The 22817-nt window shown below is 42.3% G+C and overlaps 1 protein-coding gene across 2 annotated transcripts in view; it reads left to right on the forward strand.

Annotated features, from left to right (window-relative positions):
- ACTN4 (actinin alpha 4) overlaps positions 1-22817 on the forward strand; it is a 340912-nt gene that overhangs the window by 131593 nt on the left and 186502 nt on the right. The window contains exons 5-8 of one of the 2 annotated variants that reach the window (XM_069206884.1): positions 1792-1879; positions 2238-2316; positions 5242-5323; positions 6811-6896. In XM_069206884.1, coding sequence (XP_069062985.1) covers positions 1792-1879; positions 2238-2316; positions 5242-5323; positions 6811-6896 — 335 coding nt within the window. Of the gene's footprint in view, positions 1-1791; positions 1880-2237; positions 2317-5241; positions 5324-5466; positions 5553-6810; positions 6897-22817 lie in introns of both variants that reach the window. The other variant, XM_069206883.1, reaches the window with a different exon arrangement.

Here is a 22817-nt window from a genome sequence, read left to right on the forward strand (position 1 = left end):
GGGTTAAGGAAAGGGCCAGAATGAAGAGCGATGCCCACTCCTAGAAATTAAGTCCTCGTCCAAAGCACCTGCATCACTGCCCAGATACACTACCATTCTCCAACCCATCAATCTCCCATTTCCTGCCTAACCATTTGTTTTTAAATCACTAACTATATCAGATTGTAAATTAGAGTATTAACATTAATAATTGCTGTACATTATGGCTAAATGCACACATGCAAAAAAAACCTTTTAAGTGACTACATTGATTAAAACCTATAAGATTGTGTTCTTACTAGAAGATTGACACTCCTATTTTACAGAATACTGCAATTGTTAACCTTCCTGATCCATCAGAATATTATCGAGTAATTTTTGCCTTGCTTGTTCAAGCAACATTCTAGCTTTTTCACAGTAAAAATGGAATATCGGCATTGAGCTGAATTTTAACACCAAAGCCATACTACTTGTAGACCTTGGATTAGAGTTTCTTTACATACCATAATTTAGAATTCTCCTCAAATATGTTGTGCCAAAGCTGTAGCAAAGGTGAAAATGATTGTGATATTTGTTCTACATTTACTTCAGTAGTATTTTTCTTGGTGCTTTTAGTGCCTTAGGCATGCCTTTATTTTCTTATGTTAAACTGATATACACATGAAACAGTCTAATGTATTGCTGTGTATGGTATTTGGTAATTTTAATGTATTGCATGTAGTGACGTGATCAGACTAACATCAGTATGTTGCCTGGTATCTTCCTAGCGTGTATTTGCATTTGTTAGATTATTTGGGGTGGTACTTTAGAATATATAGTGAATTTTTATTGTCTGAGCTTTATTTAAGCACTCCAATCAATGGATAAGTCTCATAACAACTATTTTCTGCATCAGTGGGGTTATGACCTGTTCTCGGCATAACTCTCAAGCGCTAAAACTGTGCAAGGTCAATTTGTATCTGCATGTTACTGAAGCATCTAAAGCCATTGGACTTGAATGATCATTTAATGAAGTATTGGTCCTGGTGTTTTGCCCAAAACGCTGTATAACAAGTACGTTTAGAGAGACAATGCCGTACCCTAAGAATATTTGGAAAATCTTGAATGTAACTTAAACAACTTATAAAGTAACATTTAAGCATTTATTCAGTACATACTCCTTTAAAAAAAAAAAAAAAATCATAGTGTCTGATTTGAATCTAATTTCCTAGCCACCAAAATGCCTACAAAGTGTATATGCCTAGAATTTGCTGAATAAACAGTCAAGGCCTGTAGAAGCATCACTGATCTGCTGAATCAACCAAAGACTGGCTTGTTGAGGGTTGTTCTCAAACCCTATAAACCTTGCATCTCTAAATAGGACCTCTTCAGAGTTTCTCCTATTGATATAAGTTTTTGTTCAAAGTAAGTATAGGAAAGAGAATATGGTATGAATTTTAATAAGAATTGTGCAGCCCTCCTTAAAGAACGCCTCTTTTAGAATAACTAACATCTTTCAAACCACTCTCCCGCACAAACATGGCTTGGGGAATAATGGCCCTGTGGAACTTTGTCTCGAATAACAAGCTCAGGCTGATGTTTGATCCAGACAAAGTGGCAACTATTTGTTGAATGTTCCGTCACGCAAGTAATATTACTTAACCTAATGACTTGATATGTTAAGTGTAAGATTTATTTCCTTCTTCATAAATGCTTCTCGATTCCTAATTAAGATTAAGGTGTCTACAGGACATGTACTCCTTTAAACTGTCATATGTCAGCTGAGCGTCAGTTCTTGATATTTATATGATGACCACAATTTTTTCTCTGCAGAAACCTCTGCTAAGGAAGGGTTACTCCTCTGGTGTCAGAGAAAAACAGCCCCGTACAAGAATGTCAATGTTCAGAACTTCCACATCAGGTAAAGTCTTAGATATTGAGTAATTACAGCACTTTTGACTAGCAGCCTAATGAAATGCTACTGATCCTCATGGATCTAAGCAGCACGGGTAGCATATGTGTATTTAGTCGTCACATGAGACATTGAGCGGCATAAGTGTTTTTTTTTTTTTTTTTCTCCTGAGTTTATGCAGAGATAATGGTAATTTAATCTGATAGTGGAGCATCCGTTTACTAAATGGGAAAGTTGTATCACTCCTGTAGTTGGTAAATGCCTCATTTTTTGTGTTGGACAGAGGGAGGTTTAAATCTGGGTTATGGAGAGGGACATTCATTTCTGCTGTGCTTAATTTCTTAATGTTTTTTCCTTTTTGATCTAGCTGGAAGGATGGTCTGGCGTTCAATGCTCTGATCCACAGACATCGGCCAGAACTCATTGAATATGAGAAGCTGAGAAAGGTTAGTGTTAGAGGAGGGCTGCACGGTGCTTATATATGTTTTCGTATTCAACGGTTGCTTGTTTCCATACCACTCATTTACTGTATTAAAATTTCTGCAGGCTGTGGTGGTGCTCTGCAGTAGTCTATTTGCTTAATTCCCAGTGTGTGGAGTACAACGTGTTGGGCTGTGGAACAAACCCACACAAAGTTCTCTTCTGGCTTTACTCACCAATAACATTCATATTGTTTGGGGGAAGGAATGAAGGGAGGGAGGGAGGAATCTAAATGATATGGAGGTGGGGTGGCATGGTTGAATGCGATGGAGTGCAGAACGGAAAAACAGCAGCAGTTTTGTCCATCCTCTACAGTGTCATGTGACCGGCCTGAAATTATCTCCAATGTGATCATTGCTCTTGTGCTTAACTGAATTTAAAGAAGCAGATATTTTGCTTTAGTTCATTTATTAGCAGCAATAGAGAAGCACTGAATTTGATCATATTGTAGCGGGCCTTCGGTGAGGAGGGCCCCTTAGTATAATCTCATTGATTTGTTACATTATAGTGTTGCTAGTGTTCATAAGCTGGCTAAATATTTCATCAGTTTTCTTTCCTTTGTGGACTACATTTTAGGACATGGAGCCATCTCTACGTTCATCGCTTTGCTTTAAGCAGCTTATTTTTTTAAAGGAGTCTTGCTATCCCACTAGATGCCATGCACATCCTTTTATGGTAACTATATTAGTTAAAGGATTTGGTAGACCCCATTAAACTCACTATCACCAACGAAGATTGCCTTCTTTATTCTAAATCCTCATCCCATGTGACAAAGGACAAATTGTTTCTGTGAAAAAAGATACTGTTGCAGTGACAAAATCTGTTATGTATAATGGTACGGTACTAGTTTCAGCAGTTAGAGCAATCTAGGTGGTGCTCTAAGCCAGTGTTAAAACTATTAGTATTTTAACATATGTTTTGCTGTAAAAAAAAAAAAGTATTTTTTAAATGTAATTTCACTTTCCTTTGACAAACTAGCCTTTCTAAATAAGGCAAAATGGACAAAGGAAATTAATGCCAGCCACATTTATTAATCACAATATAGTGTTGGCACAATCGTCTAACACAATGCACAATGGTTTAAACGATCTAGAGTGCATTTAAAGAATGTTCGCAAATACAGATTGACAGTTTACTATATTGTGATCTAAAAAGAGATGCTTAAATCTTTTCAGCATGCTTATATTTCCTCCTACCCAACGAATTCACACTCCAGAGTCAGTGCTTAGTGGGACTGTTTGAGATGTCCTATTGCAAGATTCAGCCTTTGATCCACTCTAGTACTAAGCTCAGTAAAGGAGCTTAAACAAGAGGCTTTTACAAGGTTCAGCCTTCTACCATGTAATGCTTCCCAGAAGACAAGTGTATTTTTTCATTAAAGATACAGTGCAAAAGCCTTTGAAATTACATTGATCAGTTAACCAAGATGGTCTTTCTTGGCGAGCCTACGCCTTTGTCCTCTAAAGACCATTGTGTTGCCGCACCAAAGCACAAATTAGTCCCTCGGGTTATCTCTGGTTTTAAACCAAAGCTTCCCGCCGACTTGTTAAATCTGGAAATAATGCTTCCTATATTCAAGCCTATCCTTCATGTTTCATTGGGTGTTTAAAAAAAAAAAAAAATTAGAATGGCCAGGTTCACTGTTAAGGGATTTAAAAGTTGACTTCCTAAATTTTCTTCTCTCTACATCAGAGCAAAGTGACATTGATGGCCTACCAGAGATATTTAGTGCAACAGCACGGGCTACTTCACATGCATTTTGTAAGGTTTTTTTCTGTGACTTCTAGAAAACAATGAGCTTTGGCTAGAAAGTGCTAAGCATTCTAGTTTCAGGAAGCCTGGTCAAGCAAGAGTGGTTCTCCTTGCCAAAATATTTGGGCTGTGGTGTCTGATTGTCAGCGAGTTGGGGATTAGGAAGATCAAGATCGCCTGGTATGAGCCACATATTTCATAGTGTTTCGAGCATTCAAGGTCACTTGGATGGAGTTATTAGTCTCCAGCTTTTTAATGGATTTGCATTCAATCAACTGTCCATATTGCTGAAGTAATAATACTACGAACAAGCTCATGCTTTAGAATCTGGTGATGGCCTCATCTAGTGGGGTGCAAGAGTTGAAAAGGCACAAACTGTGGGAAATGCAGTTCCTTTTAAGATGTGATGAAAAATATGAAACTAGAGTTCCACTTAATTAACTTCTCTTGCTTTCTCTTATCTGTTGAGTCTTGCTCTGATATTAATTCATTATCTTGATCTTTTGAAAGAAATAGGAGTATCATACAGTTTTGGAAATATAATAATCTTTGGTGTTCCTCATATTTCCTACTACGAGGGAACCCCATGCACAGCATGACTTAAACACTGTTCTAACGATGTTTCCCAAAACAGGGTTGAAACTATTGTTCTGTGACATGCAGCGTTTGTGTGAGTAAAGCCTTTCTAATTGCTCTACCTTCTAAATGACAAAATATAGTTTTGTACACTTCTCTCAATATTCTATATTTGTCCATAGGGACTCAATCATCTTTTGTTCATTTCTGAAGTATTTGTCTTCCAATGAATCAGTGATCATTCTTCTTACAGTTAATAAGGAGGATGCATTCAGAGTTCTGAAGTATTTAGCTTGGATGAGCAAGGGTTCATAAAAGAGCCACACAATCTTTGTCTGATTCAGGTACAGTTTATGCACTTAAATGTAGCATAGGGGGCAACTAGTTGATACAGTTGAAGTGAGGAGTATTTGAGTCTTTTACACAAGCCCAACTATCTGACTTGCTCCAATTTAGTGTTTTCTTTCATGTGTTACTTTGTTGTGTTAATCTGTACCAGTTCTAAATCGGTTCAGTTACATAGATGCATGAATCCTAGCTCATCTAGCTGATCTGTCTTTTAGGATGATCCGGTTACCAACCTGAACAATGCCTTTGAAGTAGCTGAGAAGTATCTCGACATTCCCAAGATGTTGGATGCAGAAGGTAAGTCTTGTGCATTTTTTAGGAGTAGGGGTATTGCCATCATGGTGTCTATATTTTTTGCAGCCCACATGGCTGGCAGAATATGGAAACCTGAAGGCCCCACTCTCCTTTCTTATGATTTAACATTTGTTGTTGAATTGCAGACATTGTCAACACAGCTCGTCCTGATGAGAAGGCCATCATGACTTACGTATCTTCCTTCTACCACGCCTTTTCTGGAGCTCAGAAGGTATCCAACATATGGGCAGCATCTCTTGCTGGGCTGCCCCATGGCAACATCACTTGCTTACTTCCTTTCTCTCTTGAAGATGGTGAACTTTAGCTGGTCCCCTGAACCTCAGTTTGTCTCCAGACCTGCTTACACTTTGATCACCAAAGTGGCCTATTGGGTGAATGTGCTGCAGCCTATTAACACATTTAAATTCATTGTAGTGGATTAGTTAATAGGGAGTGCAGGCAGGGTACAATGACTCGAAGCAGCGGAGGAGCCAAGAACAAGGGATTCTGATTGGCTTCCCTGTGAAATGATCTATCAGATGATAGTATGGTACAGTTTTGTCCCTTTATTCAATATCTTTACTTTGTTTATATGTTTGTAGATATTTAGTTTTTTGTGGTGGTTCATGGGCAAACATTCTTCTTTTGGATGTAAGGAGGACTTGCGAAGATCAGATTATAGATTTGGGAGATGTCCGGATGTTGTTCTTTGGTAATTCTTATGTTATTGTTTTTCTGGAATTAATCATGCTTGTACCACTTAAACCATTCTAAATTGCTGTGGGATGTTGAACGTCCTTCTTTTGTAATGTGGCTGGACAAGTTTCCTGGTGGCCTGATTGTGACTGGAAAAGTGTTGGGAAAAACGCTGGCGCTAGCCCAGAATATTTTAGGAGTTGCTGTACTTTTCTATGAAGGTTTAGTCTCAATCTAGGTTAAATAAGAATGCCTAGTAAACATGCTTGCCTAAAGGTCTTCTTTGTAGTTTACTTGCGTTTTAATGCTGTTTGTCTTTTTGCACCAAAAAAATCATGAAGGTAAACATTGCAGATGATTTGATGTAGCCATATGTCTCTAGTTTAGACTTGTTTGGTCACTTTGCTTGAGATCCTAAATTGTGACAGTTAGCCATTTGACATATATTCAAGATAAGAATAATACAAGTTGAAAAAACTGGAAAGTGGCAAAGTATCTGAAAGTATTGGCACAAAAGTGCGTTGTTGGTTATCACAACTATTTTCATACAGCACTCTTGATTTGTTTGTTGTTGGCCTTTGAAAGTTCTATACACTGAATTGGCCTATACAATAAACTCTTAACACCGATTTGTTATGGACAGTACTCTGTGAGCAAAGTCCCGACAGACTGAGGTTCTGGTTTCAGTTGTCCTGGAGCAATGCTTTCCTGTGCTGCCTGTCAGGGGGCAAGATATCTGCATGGGCTGGGTCTGCTTTTTTCATTCTTTCCTTCCTTCTCTCTCTCCTGCGCAGATATTGTAGGCACTCTGAGGCCGGATGAGAAGGCCATCATGACATATGTGTCCTGCTTCTACCACGCTTTCTCAGGTGCTCAAAAGGTGAGCTGCTGGTGGGTGCAACTTTCTGCTACGCTGTCTGCTTCTGTTTTGGATCTTGCTTGTCTCAGTCTTTCCATTACAGCTCATTAAAAATATGTATGACTGGTGAACCTGTTTCATAACAAAAGCATGTTTCAGCATGTTAATTACTGAAATGCATGATAACTTGTAAGTTGATCACAAATGTGCTTGTTGTATAAGGACACGCCATTCCAAAAGCTTTCAAAAGGAAGATGCGAGAACAGCTATTGTGTATAATAATTAAGCCAATCACATTCAATCTCGTCAGTGCTAAGAGTGTTGTTTCTGAAGGTATTTGTTTGTGGTTTCGTCTGAGTGTCTGCTCTGTTGTACGATACTTTTATAAAATCTTAGAACAAGATTTTTTTCATTCCCTTTCTGCACTGGATGTCTGACAAAAAGACAGTTTGTTAGTCCTTTCTTCAGCCACGGGAGAGTTACATCACTATCTTAATTCTTGTGAAATTAACTTCTTTGATACAAGGGTGAAATAGCATAATGTCCTACGCTGATTTGGAATTTTTTACTTGTTGAAGACGTGCAAGGACAGCTCTTTTTTTTATTTATTTTTGTAAAAATTTTTTTTGTTACTAGAGATGTCATGCATACATTCCCTGGGTATCCCATGATGATCTTTATAAAATTATTAAATTTTTTTGTGCACCAAAGAGAAAGCTACTGTGTAATGATCTAAGTTCATGTTTCCTCTGCAGATATGTCTACTCTGGATTGATTTCCGGAGGTAACCAGCAGCGGCGGCTCCACTATGGGGAAGAAGTGTCCACCCCTCCACCCCCCACCCCCAGCAGCTGCAATAAACCTTTAACAGCCTAAAACTACATTATTATCTTTTCGTTGTTAAAAGGGTGGGGCCATGGGGGATGACAGGGACGAGGGGAGTGCACTGTGTAGTCCCCTCAGTGCACATGTGTGTTTGTCTGGCTGTCTCAGTCCGGCCAGACACAGATGCGCACTGTGTTCTCTCCAGCCTGGCACTGTATTGCCGTGCTGGAGAGAGCAGGCACGTGCTCCTAGTCTGCTTGGTAGCTCCCTGGCTGGGCACTCCAGCCAATCCTAACGCTGCTCTGAGCAGCGTCTGGATTAGCCACAGGGCAGTCTAGGAGCCTGTGCTTGCTTGCCGAGAGGATAGAGGAGCGGCAGCGCGCAGGTAAGTGTTTTTTTTTTTTTGTAAATTGTAATTCCCATACTCCTCTCCCCCATGCTCCCCGCGTGAGCCACGACTAGAGATAACGTTCAAATAACTTGGTGATGTTCCAGTTTGTGCTATTCATTTAGGTGTATTTTGAATTTATTGTTAACTACTGAAATCTTGTGCTCGAGAAATAATCACATTTGTGATTGATTACCTTTGCAATGTGAGAATTAGACCAGTTGTTCAAGGGAGAGGACTAAGTTAGGAGTCAGAGTATCATCACACCTCTGAGTAGCACAATATAAAAGAAAGATGATGCTGAGCATCGTGCAAAGTGGCTACTGACGTAGTCCATCACCACAACAGTCTTCAAGCACAAACCAGCATTTTAGTTGAAAAGCAATAGGTAGAAACAATTCAAACAAAAGTGCAAGTTTTTTTTTTTAATCCCTTTTTATTTTTGTTTGATTGGAAATCCAAATCTAGTGTTTAAACCCATTCTCATTTTAAGTGCTGCAAACAAATTAGTCAAACCGAAGTTGAGAATGCTGGCAACTCACCAGATAACACCATACCCATTAAACAGATTGGATATGTCAGACTCGGTCTCCCACAGCACTCTGCGCTCCAGACTCCACGTATGAATCCGCTGAAGAGCCCTGGAATGGTCCACTCCTTCCTCTTCGGGAGGACGCAGGGGTTCAGACTCCAGACTCCAGACCTACACCTCCAGACCCACAGGAGTCAACTGCGGAGTCCCCCAAGGATCCTTACTGAGTCCTATGCTGTTCAACGTATACATGGCCCCTCTTGTTGACATAGTCCGAAGCCTAGTATGAACATAGTGTCATATGCCGATGACACAACTCATCGTTTCCCTCACTGAAGACCCGGACACTGTCAAAAGGAACTTTCACGTAGGAATGGAAGCCGTCCCCACCTGGATGGGAGAAAGCTGCCACAAGCTCAGCTCCGACAAGACTGAGCTCTTCTTCGGAAACACCACCTCATCTTGGGACGACTGATGGTGGCCCACATCCCTCAGCGCCTCCCCTCCCCCCTCCCCCACCGAGCATGCAACTTAAGAATCATCCTCGATTCCTCCCTATCCTTGACCCGCCAGGTAAACTGTCACCTCCTTCTCCTGCTGGCACCCACTCTGCAAACTCCGGAAGATCTTCAGATGGATCCAAGCAGACTGTCGCAGGACAGTCACCCACGCCTTAGTCACGAGCAAGCTCGGCTACGGCACCACCCTCTACGCCGGCACCTCAACTAGGAACATAAAAAAACTTCAACTCATTCAGAACGCCGCCGTCAGACTCATTCTGGACCTCCCTTGCCGAGAACGCATCTCCTAACACCTGAGGACCCTCCACTGGCTACCGGTTGAGAAGCGAATCACCTTCAAGCTTCTCACCCACACGACAAGGCCATACACAACGCAGGACCAGCCTACCTCCACCACCGCGTCTCCATTCACACCCCGCCAGATCCCCTGATCTGCCCAGATGGCCTTGGCCACCATCCCTCGCATCCACAAAACCACCGCCAGAGGGCGATCTCTTACCCACACTGCAGTGAAGAGCTGGAACAACCTCCCCCTGTACCTCCGACAGAAGCCCGTCGCTCACCATCTTCAGGAAGAACCTCAAGACGTGGCTCTTCGGGTGAGGCCCCCCCTCCCCTGTGCCTTGAGACCCTCATGGGTGAGTAGCCGTGCTCTATAAATAATGATTGATTGATTGATTGATTGAATGAGGGAATCCTTATTTCTGCATTTCAATTGCAAGAATTGCAGAAAATTCCTTTGACACTTTAGGTGGCTTCACCGCATCCTCCTGATGTTGACCTCCCATCTTAAAGCAGACAATAGGAGTAGAAATGTTGATTTTTCCATTTTTCGCCCAAAAATAATAGTGTGCCTTAATATGTGTTAAAAAATAGATATAAAACATTTTAAGAGAATATTGCGACATTAAGGTGTTTTTATGGTATATGTATTGATTACTGTTAATACTACCCCACTTGCACTGGTCACTGCAATTTTTGCATGTGTTGATTTGTATTTACATTTTCATCATTCTACTTTGTTTGAAATTGCTGCTGTACAAAAGCTACGTTCACTAAAATATTTGTATTTAGTGGCGTGGTGCTGTAGATACTTTGCTCTGCATATATACTTCTGCCATCTTGTATTGGGTCCGAAAGTGTGCAAGTTTGTTTTTCTTCTAAGAAGTCTCTTGAGTGTCCAGGTAAAGTGACTCCTCCTCATGGTGATATTGTGCATGAGCCTTGACTCCATTGTTAGATTGTTTTACCTCTACCAGTGGGTGCAGACGTGTTCTTTGGTGCTCCAGTTTGAGACTGTTCTGAGCTCCCTTCGGTCTGTTGCAAAACTACTATACCCATCAGTATCGTTTTCATTCACATTTCACTCTCACTGTTTGAAAGCAGAAGGAAATAGTGATCTGTTGATTTAACGTTTTCCACTCTCGGACTTGCCCGTTAAGGCCTCCTTTCTCATCTTATAGGATTCGACAAATGATGCGCTGGTAATGGAATGGACATTTAATTTTGGTCTCTGCTGCCATGCAAAATACCCACACACGAACCTCCATAAGATGTGAAAATTGTGTTTGTCTCCTGATCACAACAAGGAGAATTGTGAGACGTGCTGACCTTTTCGATAGAAGGAAATGTTGCGGGATCGTCAAGCGTGTTGGAAGGAAATGCAGCACAGAAATCTGGAAGTGACACCCAACATTTTCAGTCACCATGTTTGCGAACAAGAGGAAGAACTGCACAAAGCCTCGGCAGGAGAGGAGGAGAGACTTTCCATCCCGGACTCCGAATCAGACTCCGAAGTTGAGTTCGACATGCAGATCCAAGATCTTCCTTCAGGACAGTGCGCAGCGAGGAGCCATGCCCCTGTCCAGCCCACTAAAAGACATTCGGTTCAGACCGACATTACGGCCCCCTGCCACCACTGCTGACAGGCCGTTGTAGACACTGAACATCTGCTAAGGGTTTCTTGCCCTCATGCTTGGCACTGAAAGCCAAGTAGAGACTGACCTCTGCCATACCAAGCGGGCCAGTCTCTACGCAGAGCCGACCATCAATCTCATCGGTTCCAAGCACCCTGGCTTCCGCCGCTTCGGCTCTGACCACCTCTGCCCCGAACTAGAGACCTCAGACCCACCTTATATCAAAGTTCATCAACCCCTAGACTTGTATCTAGTGGCCGCAAATGGGCAAACGTGCAGAAAAAAGCAGATGCCCCTCCACTATATAGTCTAAACTCATTGGTGCGTGAGGGAAAATAATTGCAGCACAAGCAGGCAACCATTTCCAAATTGCTAACACCCAAGGGTTGTTAGCAAGATACAACAGGGCCCATTGGGACGAAATGGAGGAACTTCTCCAACATCTCCCTGACGAGTATATTAAAAAAAGTTATCAGTTTGTTTAGGAGGGGAAGATTATTTTAAGTAACTCAGTCAGATGTGCCCTAGATTCAGTGGACACACCTGCCCTAGATTCAGTGGACACACCTGCTAGGGGTAGCACTGCACTGCTGCGTAGACACGCTTGGCTAAGCATATCTGGCTTTAAGCCAGAAGTACAGCAGGCACTCCTAAGTGGCCCTTTTGATCAGCAACATCTGTTTGGTCCTCAAGTGGACCAAACACTAGAGAAATGAAAAAGAACACAAAGGTTGCAAAATCAATGAGGGCGTTACAAACCCCTATTCTTGTGGTTCCTTTCAATGCCCAGCACATGGAGGGCAGCAAGACCACAACCTCAGATGCCTCCAACGCCTCTTACAGGCAACAACTTCTCCCCTTCAAGGGCATCATACAGAGCACTTATAGAGGAAACAATTCCAAGGGTGATGGAAAGGGCGCGTCCTGTTGCGACGCTCCCTCTACCTCAAAACAGTGACTTTTTTTTCTCATTCCCCTGATCATTTAACACCTATCGAGGGAACACTTCTATCAATACTGGGAAAACATCACAACAGATCAGTTGGGTGTGGGATATTATTTGACATGGCTATTGTCTGGAGCTCATAAAAACACCTCCAAACATCACACCTCGCAGACACAGTCTCCACAGGACATTTAACCTTGCTCAAAGAGGAGGCACAGGCTCTCTTGCTTAAAGGAGCCATAGAGCCTGTCCCTTTTCAACAGCAAGGCTCCAGAGTATATTCCCTATACTGCCTAGTTCCCAAAAAAGGCAGTTCACTGTGGCCTATATTAGACCTCATGCCATTAAATCGGTACATACTTTAAGAGCATTTGTATATGTTAAACTCTACAGTATGTGATTTCACATCCCTATACATTCGGTTTGTGGTAGCAGGAACACATTACCAGATCAAAGTGCTCCCATTTGGAGTCACTACTGCTTCCTGTGTAGTTACCAAATGTCAAGCGATCGTTGCAGCACAGTTGTATCTGCATCATACTCCATCCACTCTACAACTTCTTAATCATCTGTGGATTACAATCAGCATACACAAGTCTCACCTTCAGCCTTCAGAGATTCAGCCATAATTGGGAGCTATTCTCAACTGTGGACACAGAAGAATGAGATAGGTCATATTCAGTTAATTGAATTGTACGAGTCTGAATCTGGGAGGGATCACCAGAATCCTCAGGGACATTGAAGTGTCCCTTTTGTCTGATCATCAAAGGGACCCACCCATTGTTCCCACTTGGCTTTCAGGTCCTGCAGGGAGCTAGGGGAGTTATTTAACTCGGGTTCTGTATATCCTGGAGATGCCTCCTCTGCGTATGGGCCCAGGAGAATTTGTGCCTTGAGGGAACTGAATTCTGGTGTGGATTGCAGGAGTGTGTAATGGGGATGAAGGGCATGCTGCACGTGTATGGTATCAGTTTAAAATTGGATTTATGTAAGGAATAACAACTTTGGAACTCTGAGAAGTACTTTAAATAAGAACCCTGCCTTATATCTCTAACTTTGTAAATGCTGATGAGGTCCCACTTTCTGAACCCTTGAAGTCTGGAACTGTGGTGTAACCATGTACATGTCTGTAAGAGGGTTTCAAGAGTACGTTTCTGGTCTCAGCCTATCCGTGTCGGGGCTGAACTCCAGAATTCAAGAATCACTTTGTAATTTCTGGTAGGGTGCAAGGGATCAGGCCTTCATCGAGCAAGTTACCTTCAGGTAATTAACCACACTTTACAAATAACAAATTTTTGATCCTGACCATTTGAGCCAGTTCGAGAGAAAATGGTGGGTCTTGCCCTCCCCCACTCAGGCAGTCATTTACATTCAGAGGTTGTGATGCCCAATAGTATAAATGAACTTCTGCCATGCCCAACCCCTCCATCATATGTGGGCCGTACGCAGATGCCAAATGCTACTGTGGCAGGCCTGCTCACCCAGGCTAAGGAGAAGAGCTTCGCTGCTGTTTTCCAGATCCATTCCCAAGGAATTGGGTGGGGGAAAGTTTGGATCATAAATAGGATTCATGGGAGCATAATCATTTAAAATAATGCCAGCCTGCTGAATATTTTCAGCAGGAGTTTGAACTGTTTGGTGAGGGCCATTGACAGTTTATACCCCAGTGGATCAAGACCGGGCTCCACGCAAGGCTTGGCTCTAGGGCAATATGTGTTTCCAAGTATTGGAAACTTTAATCTTCTGATTGGCAGCTGCACCTGCCTGTGCACTACACTCCGATCGCCCTTCTGGGGAACCAAAAGAGACTTAAACAATTGGCCTGCAGGCCAGATGCCTCTCCACACAGGGGAAGCAGTTGGAGAAGGCAGTGTCTCTTGAGGGATGACTGTACAAGAAACAGGAGGCTGTCTCATGAGAATGCTCCAGTCAAAGCTCCATAACTGGGTATCCCATCAGACCCATGTTGCTAGCGGCTGTATGGTCAGAGCAAACAAATGGGGGGAGAGTGGATATCTGTCGGACACCTCACGAAATCGGGAAGGGGTCCGAGGGGGTGCCATTGATTCAGACCTAAGCCGTTGGGTGTTAGAATACATTTTGACATATGACCAAAAATTAGGTCAAAAACCCATTTGTATTAGAATTCCCTCCATAAATGCCCAATCAATAGAGTTGAAAGCCTTCCAAAAATCCAGTAACATTAGGGGGACCAGGCCTCGTAGGTTGGTGAAATGGACCAGTTCTAGTTGTTCATGGATTTTGGTAATCCCCATAGCATAGTTTAAGTACTTGCAAGATCATTGGACACCACCAGGTAAAGAGGTCCTAAGTTCCTGCACAAAAAACTGGACATAGGGCATTTGTTATAAACCCCAGGAAGGAATGTCCAGTCTCTTCATGCCAAAGGTTGGTGTGAATGGTAATTGTGTTGCAAAGATTATTAATTGTATAAAGATGCAAGTCATTCGTCTTTGAAATGTATTAATCCTATTGATTGAATGGCAGATTAAACAGTAGAGATGGGTCATATAATATCTGTCCTCTCCTACAGTAAAAATGGATCACAAACCTAACCCATAGTTTCCCTGTTAAATGGGTTCTTACTAAAAAATTAACAACTTCATAAGTTTAACCTGAAAAATATTTAACTACTTTCTCCTTCACTGTTTAAAGTGAGATTAAGTCATGAACAGACATTTCCATTGTCTTTAGAAATTATGTACTCTCCCAACCATCTATAGCGACCGTGCCATACATTAACTCTTTTGTAACCCCCACTTTCCAGAATTCTTCGCAATCTTATCTTGATTGCTGTGCCAGTACTTTCTCTTAACTTGCTGTAATGTTAGGTTTTCTTAACCTTCAGAAGATAGTTTAATCCTTATAACAATGTTGCCATGATTGACTGCCTTTTTAAACCGGAGTTACAACTTGGATTTAATTTTTAAAGTTGGCTTGTTGACTTTCTCATCTCAATTGTCTAGGTTACCAATCTTGCTTAACTCAGTATTGCCCTGTAGTAGAGTTATTCCAGTATCCGACTCCTGTATGGAATTTCAAATCAATCCAGATCTATTGGAGGAACAGCCTATGACGGCAGTGGGAACACACAGGATCCTTCACTCTGATTGTATCCTAGTTCATTATTTGCCTCAGATATACCTTAGGCATGGGATTGACTTAATGGCATATGGCTCTCGTTTTGCAGCAGCAGTTTCTGATGTTCTTTTGGTCTGGACAGGATGTGTATTGAATTTTTGCAAGATTTTGCTTTTTATTAGGTACATTCTGAAGTAGCTCAAACAGGACTACTCGTACAAAAACAGTCCTCATTCCCATAGGCCTATTTTAGTCTCATCAGACTAAGGTTATATTCTGTGAAGTTACACGAGTCCATTAGTTAAGTGTGCATTTTTCATAACTGAGCAATAGTGTTACATAGAATTCCATATTAAATGGCAGTAAGGACTGGAAAAAACACCATGTTAAACTGCTGAAATAGGTTTTTGCCCTTCTCTGTAATGGGGTTTGGGTTCTTTTGGTGGATTTGAGAGACCTTTAATGAAAGATGCACTTTTCTGACTGATCATCAGAACTGTTTGTTGCTTTTGTATATTTTATTCTTGGGTTAAGTAGCATATCCAGATTTCTGCTGATGGCAAATGCCAGTGTCTGCGTGGGGAAGAACTCGCACATAATTGCTGTGGAGCACAGAGAGGGCACCTTGTCCTGATTTTGCTCTTGCCATTATTGGAGTCTGGGTAAAGTGTCATTCAGCCACCCACCATCATTATGAGTAACTGTTAAGAAGCAGAGGAGCACTGAATTGAGAATGTTTTCCAGGGTGACCTAAGCATTTTATATTGGCATCCAGCCTTTGGGCATAGCTGCAATTGGTTCCTTGCACTGGGTCCCAGGGCCCTGAGGGTCTTTTTAAGCCCTGGAGATTGCTGTATTTTACTATAATGTGAAATGAGCCATTTTCTTGCATGCACCAAGCTCCAGCCCACTACCAGGCATGTAGAAGATTTAAAAAGAAACAATAGGAATCCTATGGGAAACTCACCAGTTTCTGATGAACCCAATATTTTACAATATTTCTGAACTGAGAAATACCAGATATAGATGTGCATTAGACAGCAACACAAAACTTCAAAGTATTGATTGCTTGGTCTGTTGTATTGTACTTGCTGATGTTTGCCCTAGTTTTCAAATCCTTTCAAACATTCATAGCATCTGAGGAAAACCTAACCATATAGTGTTGGGATTTGCACCATTGGTAGTATATTGATTTGTTACTCATCTTTCATACTCCAATTCGACTGGAGTGCCCTTACAAACTAGTCTTTTTGACTAGGTTGAACTCCAGACTGTAGGCTTTTGCTGACGTCACAGTGACATTTAGTGTTACTACACCCATTTTTGAAGCACCATAGGAATATTTAAGGAGGACTACCCTGAGGAGATTGTTTTGAGTGGAACAAGAAAAAATCGCTTTTAGAATGGAATATGCAAATGGTAATAGTGAAGTTTTAGATGTGGAGTAACATTAGTTTGGTAAACCACAGTGTATGCAGAATTTGAACTACACCTTAATGCACTCTCATTGACTCCCATCCCATCTTTCTTTGGTCTTGGTGGGTCTTCCTAGGATTAATGCAATAGTGTGATTATGACTCTGATGTAGGTTTCCTCCATATTGTAGCATAGGCTCTGTCTCACAGTTCAGTTGCTTAGTTCTTACACGTCACCATTGACTTTACAATGATAAAATCAGTGGCATTGGAATCTAAGATGTGAGGTAATAAGCAGTACATGTAGGTGAATGTTGTTGCATACCTAGCAACTTCAGTTTTGTAGATTTTGTATTGTAAAATTCACTGTTTCTTCAAGTGAACTGTTGTGTGCGTATTAATTGCATACTGTTATCTGGATATTATGTAACATAGAAGTATCTGTATAGTCAGGATCACATTCAATTGAAGGCATCCTAAATTTGCTATGGACCATTATCCAGTCTCCATCTTATATGGCTCACTTCATGTGGTATGTCTTAGCAGTGGCAGTATGTTCAATGGTATGGATATTACAGGCATGTTCTGAACTTCATTTGAAATGTTTCCATCTTGTGCTGTTGTTTCTGTGCACTAAATAAATCTGAAAATAGGTTCAGTTCTTTAGACCCAAATGAAAGCACAGCTAGGGCGTGTTCTTTATGGAAGGATGTGACCAGCATTGTGCCTGCGGATGAGTAGTCTGACTTCTAGAATTGGTATCCTTAATTGATTGTCCATTGCTCACTCACTCTCCCTGAGGATGTGGCTAGCTACCTACAGGCAACCCCCACTTGCAGTTCTTTTTCAACTCTTGCCTTTTGTTTGCCAGATGTACGTGTTACTGTCCTTTTGAATATTTTGAAAGCTTTCTTTAAAGAGTGCTTTATTCTGCAAATTTCATTTGATGTGTTCCCACAGATTCTCTCCTACTTAAGTATAAAAAAGAATATGGTTCTTATTTCCTCAATTTGAGTATAAAGGCTTTGTTAAATGAATACTTCCAGCACAAGGTTTTGCGTTTTCATTGTGGCACCTTTCTTGCCTGCTTTGAGAGAATGCTCACCCAATCCTAGCAGTAATCTTTGTACACACTGACAACTTCTGCTCTTTTTACATCTTCAGCTTCTTTCCTATTTCACAAATTCTATTCATTTCTTCATGTGAAAGTTTTTCTGTTCAGGTTTACTTACTAATCCACCTTTCTTTGTGCTAGTTTAAAGATTGTGATTATTTTTTTGTCCTTTGTTCCAGGTTGCTAGCCAGCAGCGTTTGCTTATTGGGGGTGTAAATTGTTAGGTTGTTTTCCTTTTAATGCTATTACCTGGAAGTATCCGTGATATTAGGTGGTGATGTTGTTGCCCAGGATCTACTTTCTTGGAGAAGGAATCAATTTATTTTGTATTTTTTTCGTTTTGGTACATAAATGGTGCTTGGGTCTTATTAATCTAAGGGATCTGTTGAACCATGTTACTTTGAGCACCTTTGTGTCTATTGGTAAGATTTTAATTTGTTTTGTGACTGGGGACAAGAGGAGGAAAGAAGTTTAATTCTGCAGGCTTTGAATCCTTGAAAGGATTGTTAATCTTTAAGGTTTCCTACTTACTGTGCCCAACAATTTGGCTCGTAATGGTATCCTGCCTGACATTCTTCACAATGTGAACAGCATCATGCGTGGTCCTTGTTTAAATGGTGTGTAGAGTAAATGAAGGGTCCTGAAGTGCTGGTTGTTGATTTTTATGAACTTTAAAGTGTTAAGTATAACAGTATTCAGGGTCACGTCTCAGCATGTTTAATGTGCCACACAGTTAAACACTAGTCTATTGCTAAGTTAGAAATTATTTTGGGAAGAATACAAAAAACATGATCACCCCAGTTTGGTTTTGGTACAAACTGACTTTGTGCAAAGTAGCCCAATTACTAAGGTTTTGAAAAATTAAGTAGCCTCATAAGGCACAATCTACACTGAATACTGTTTTGCTACTCAGCTTTACAAATATCTTGACAGCCGACGACCAAAACATGCAGAGTTTACCTCGAAACCCCTTAGTTCATTAATGTATTGATGCTCATTTGGGAAGCTGCTACTGAGGTACAGAAAGCACCATTTTCTGTACTGTCTCCTGCTGCACATGCAGACATGAAATGCTAAAATCATGGTCAAGCTCATCTGTCTAATCCCTGTGCATTCGCAAGAAGGAAATCTTCAAACTTTTAAAATGCTCCTGTGAAATAGGGGAAGATTGGAACCTCTAGGATTACTACTTCATCAGTATTTACTGTGAGAACTGCCAAATTGTTGGTATTCACTATATGAAGACTAGCTGTAGCACAGAATGGCTTTCCTCATTATGTGGCTAGGAGGGTAGTCCTTCAAGCGGTCCTGAACGAGAGGTCGGTATAGGCGCACAGAGAGCGCCCACCTTTGATGCAAGTCTGACTATAAGGGGACGCTCCCTCTCCAGGATACCAGAGGCTAGTAGCCTCAAGTGTGAGGGTCCTCCCCAGATATTATCTTGGTTAAGGTAGGCCCTTCCTCTTTCACGTATTTGTGTAGCGGTCAAGTAGTAATTACTACAGGGATCCAATGCCCTGATGAATGCCCAGAGACTCTCCATAGCTCAACCATAAGGGCAGAAACATGTCGGCTACTCCTTTTAGTTAGGTGACCTTGTGAGTCATTGTTCTCGCACTGGTCCCCCATTCCTTTTAACCACACCGCACAGGACCCCTATTAAAAGTTACCCGGGTACCTGAGTAGGTGTTTTTATTCCCCTAGTATAGCTGGATCCCTATTTTCCAGAATTAAGTCCAATTTACGCACTCCCTCCTGTTCTTTTAACAGTGAGGTTGAGTCCGCCCAGGTGGCACTGTCCTACCTGGGTGGGGCTAGGTGGTCATATGATGAAGCATGACACTACATAGTGTGTGAGACCACCTAGTCCGTAAAGGAAACTTTCCTTCCCCTACACCCCGCAGACCTCACACCACCACACAGCGTACATAATTTACACCTCTAGTCGAGGTTTTTTGAGTGGACTAGCGTCATAATTAGTACATTAATGACCTACCCACATTACAACTAACCCGTACTCCCTTTTTGTGATTGTAGTCCTTAAGAGGAACATATATATATTTTTTTTGTGCACAGAAATTAATATCCTCATTCTTTTCAATACGAGTTTCTCCCAGCTACACAATCGCTTCTCTGAACCTAGGTCTGCTGGTATCAAGCAGCCCATATTATCAAATCCTCACTGATTCCAGTGATGGATTTATTAATACATGCACGCAGAGGGCACCTTAGAGATGCCCCTTGAAAAACTTATCAGCTGCTGCTGAGCTTAGTGATCGGTTCTGGCCAGCCTGCCACCAACAGGAGAGAATCTGACCTCGAAGGGTGAAAGAATGTTCTTGAAGTCAGAAACAAAAGCCTGTCCACAGGATGACCTACATTCCAAGACAGGAGCTTCAAAGTAACCCACCACCTTTGGTATGCAGATCTGGGCTTCCTCAGAGGAAGAAGCCAGCCCCCTGCCTCAGGGCCTATCTGGCACCTGGACCGGTGGGAAAACTAGCTATGCAGGAGGCGTGTCACACTTTCAGACTGGGAACACCACTACCTATTGGGGAAACAATCCTAATCCATTATTCCATCAATCTATCAGCTACAGTTCTTGGCAACTGCTGACTTTAGGCATGCTTCACAGCCTAGCTATCTCCGTCACCAAATCTGGTGTCTTTCTTAAGCTTTTTAAAACTGCACACCTGATTGCAAGCTTAGGTGACGTTCTAGGCAACCAGTGTGTCTACTGCATGGTGAAAAGAACATGTCAAACGCTCATCTTAAAAGTAAAGGTGATCTTGTTGATAGCAAGTAGATAAGTGATGACCTCTGAAGGTGAACTGTCACTGTTTAAAGCAAGACAAACATGTCCATATGAATTCACCATCTAGGAACTTTTCAAGTAAACTTGATATAAAATCAATGGTCTTTTCCTATCAAATCAGAGTTAAACATTAGCGTGATGAGGCATCTGCACATCTGTTGAACCAGCAGCATGCCGAACATTAGGTTTTTATAGGGCATATGGTGCAGAGTGCAAACAACAAAGCTCCTATAGCACTCTAGGAAAGTGCCTCTTTTTGACATGGTTACCCCCCCCACTTTTGCCTGGTATCTGATATGATTTTGGGGACCAGTGCCAGATCTTTTCCTAAACTGTATAAAAATTATTTAGCATCCTCAGCAAGCCCCTAGTAAATCTCTGGTTCCTAGGGCCTGAGGTGCAAATGATGATCCCTAAGGTGTACAGCATGAATTGTGCCACCCTAAGGGACCCCTCACCAAGCACATGACAGGCACCATTTTGGTGCAGACAAAAGTGAAAACACGACATGGCACACAGCCTGTGTGCCCTGTCCCCCAGTACTGCATGCAATATATGTAAGTCACCCATACAGCAGGCCTTCCAGCACTAACGCAGTTTACATTATATTACATGTGAGGGCACATCTGCAAGAGCAGATATTACCCTGCTATGTCTTTGTCAATTCTCGGACATAGCAAGTGGCCATGGAAGCCATTTTAAATGCATGTATGTGCTGCACACTGGTCAATTCAAGTTCCCCAGCTGCATGATGGCTTCACTGAAGATAGGGATGTTTGATATAAACCATCTTGTATTGGGGAACCCACACTGATGCAAGTGTTGGACTTATTTATAGCAATATATGCACTCAGAGGGCACCATAGAAGCCCTACCAGCCTCTGGTATTCTTACTGACTGGTTTCTGCCACCCGAGACCCTCTAGGGTGAGGGCCTTCTGCTCTTGGGAGGCCCAGAACAAAAGCTTGTCTGAGAAGAGGGTTTAATACCCCCTCCCACAGGATGATCTGTTGATAAGCCTCCCTATGGTGGCAAGCCTCAAAGGGCTACTGTCTCTGAAATGTGAATCTGGCTCCCCTCACAGGAAAGGAAACACCCCCAACATCCAGAGCCCACTTGGCACCTGGACAGGTGGGAAAATTAGCTTGTCAGGTAGGCGGGCCACTTCCTGGCCTAAGGGGGCCACTGCAAGGTTGATACGAAATTTCAGAGGTATCCATCTTTGTGATGGCATACCTAGGAATTCTGGGACAAGGTTATGCCCACTTCTCACAGGATGTTGTCATGTAGGGTAATTCAAGGGTCAGTAGCTCATTGGCTACTGCCTTCACACCTAAATTCAGTATTTAGGGGAGCCCCTGGCACCAGGGAAGCAGATCCTGACCTAAGAAGACCAAGGACACAGAAGAGCCGCAAAAGCAGAAGAGGAGAAAAGTAGTAGCTGACCTGGTACCAACCTTGGCTGCCTGTCTACATCCCTCGTCGAAATCTGCCCCAAAGTTGACTCGTCTTGCAGCTGCGAACTCCAGAAACCAGGGAGGACTGCTTGCCTTTAATAAAGACATCAGACTTGTTGTCAACAGCAGACCTGTTCTTCAGCAAACTCCAAAGAAGGGGCACTGAAGCCTCTGGAACAGCCAAAACCTGACACCCAAGGCTACCACTGCACCCACTGTCTCCGACCTGAGTTAAAGTGAACCACTGGAGCCACCAAGGTTTCCCAACCCTCCAGAGTCAGTCCATTGGGAATGTCACACCTCCTGGACTCAGCGACTACGGCTGCAGCCTCTGCATGCAGCCTTACCCCACTGCGATTGCTCTGGTAAGGAAAACATGACGCTTAAGGACACCTCTGCACCTGTCACCCATGAGCCGTCGAGAAGAGGACCAAAGACCATGCCTGAGCATGTGAGGCCTGAACCCTGCTGTTGGTTCAGCCTGAATGGCCTTCTGCCAGAGCCTGCAGCATCTTTTCGCAGTGACCGATCACCATTGAAATGCATTAGGCACCTGACTCTGTTTGGCATCCTGCTCCCGGCTGCCCCCATGACGCCGGTGGTGTACTGGTGGTGCTGTCTTGCACCTTCCCCACTGCTCACCTGTACTCCTGGGGATTTGTCTTGTAAGTCGCTGTACTCTACTTGTTCGTAAACTTGTTTTTCCTTGAGTAGAATAACATTGCAGAACTTAGAAATTGTCTACCTGTGAGTCATGAACATTTGAACCTGTTAAAATCTTTGAGGCATGTGTGGCTGTAGATACACATGCTCTCCTTACTCCTGCCATGTCATGTTGGATCCGGATGTGTGCAAGTTGTTTTCCTTCGAAGAAGTCTTTTGAGTCACAAGGTGGAAATGACTCCTCTTCT

This window comes from Pleurodeles waltl, chromosome 9 (assembly GCF_031143425.1).
Source record: "Pleurodeles waltl isolate 20211129_DDA chromosome 9, aPleWal1.hap1.20221129, whole genome shotgun sequence".
Classification (NCBI taxonomy): Eukaryota; Metazoa; Chordata; class Amphibia; order Caudata; family Salamandridae; genus Pleurodeles; species Pleurodeles waltl.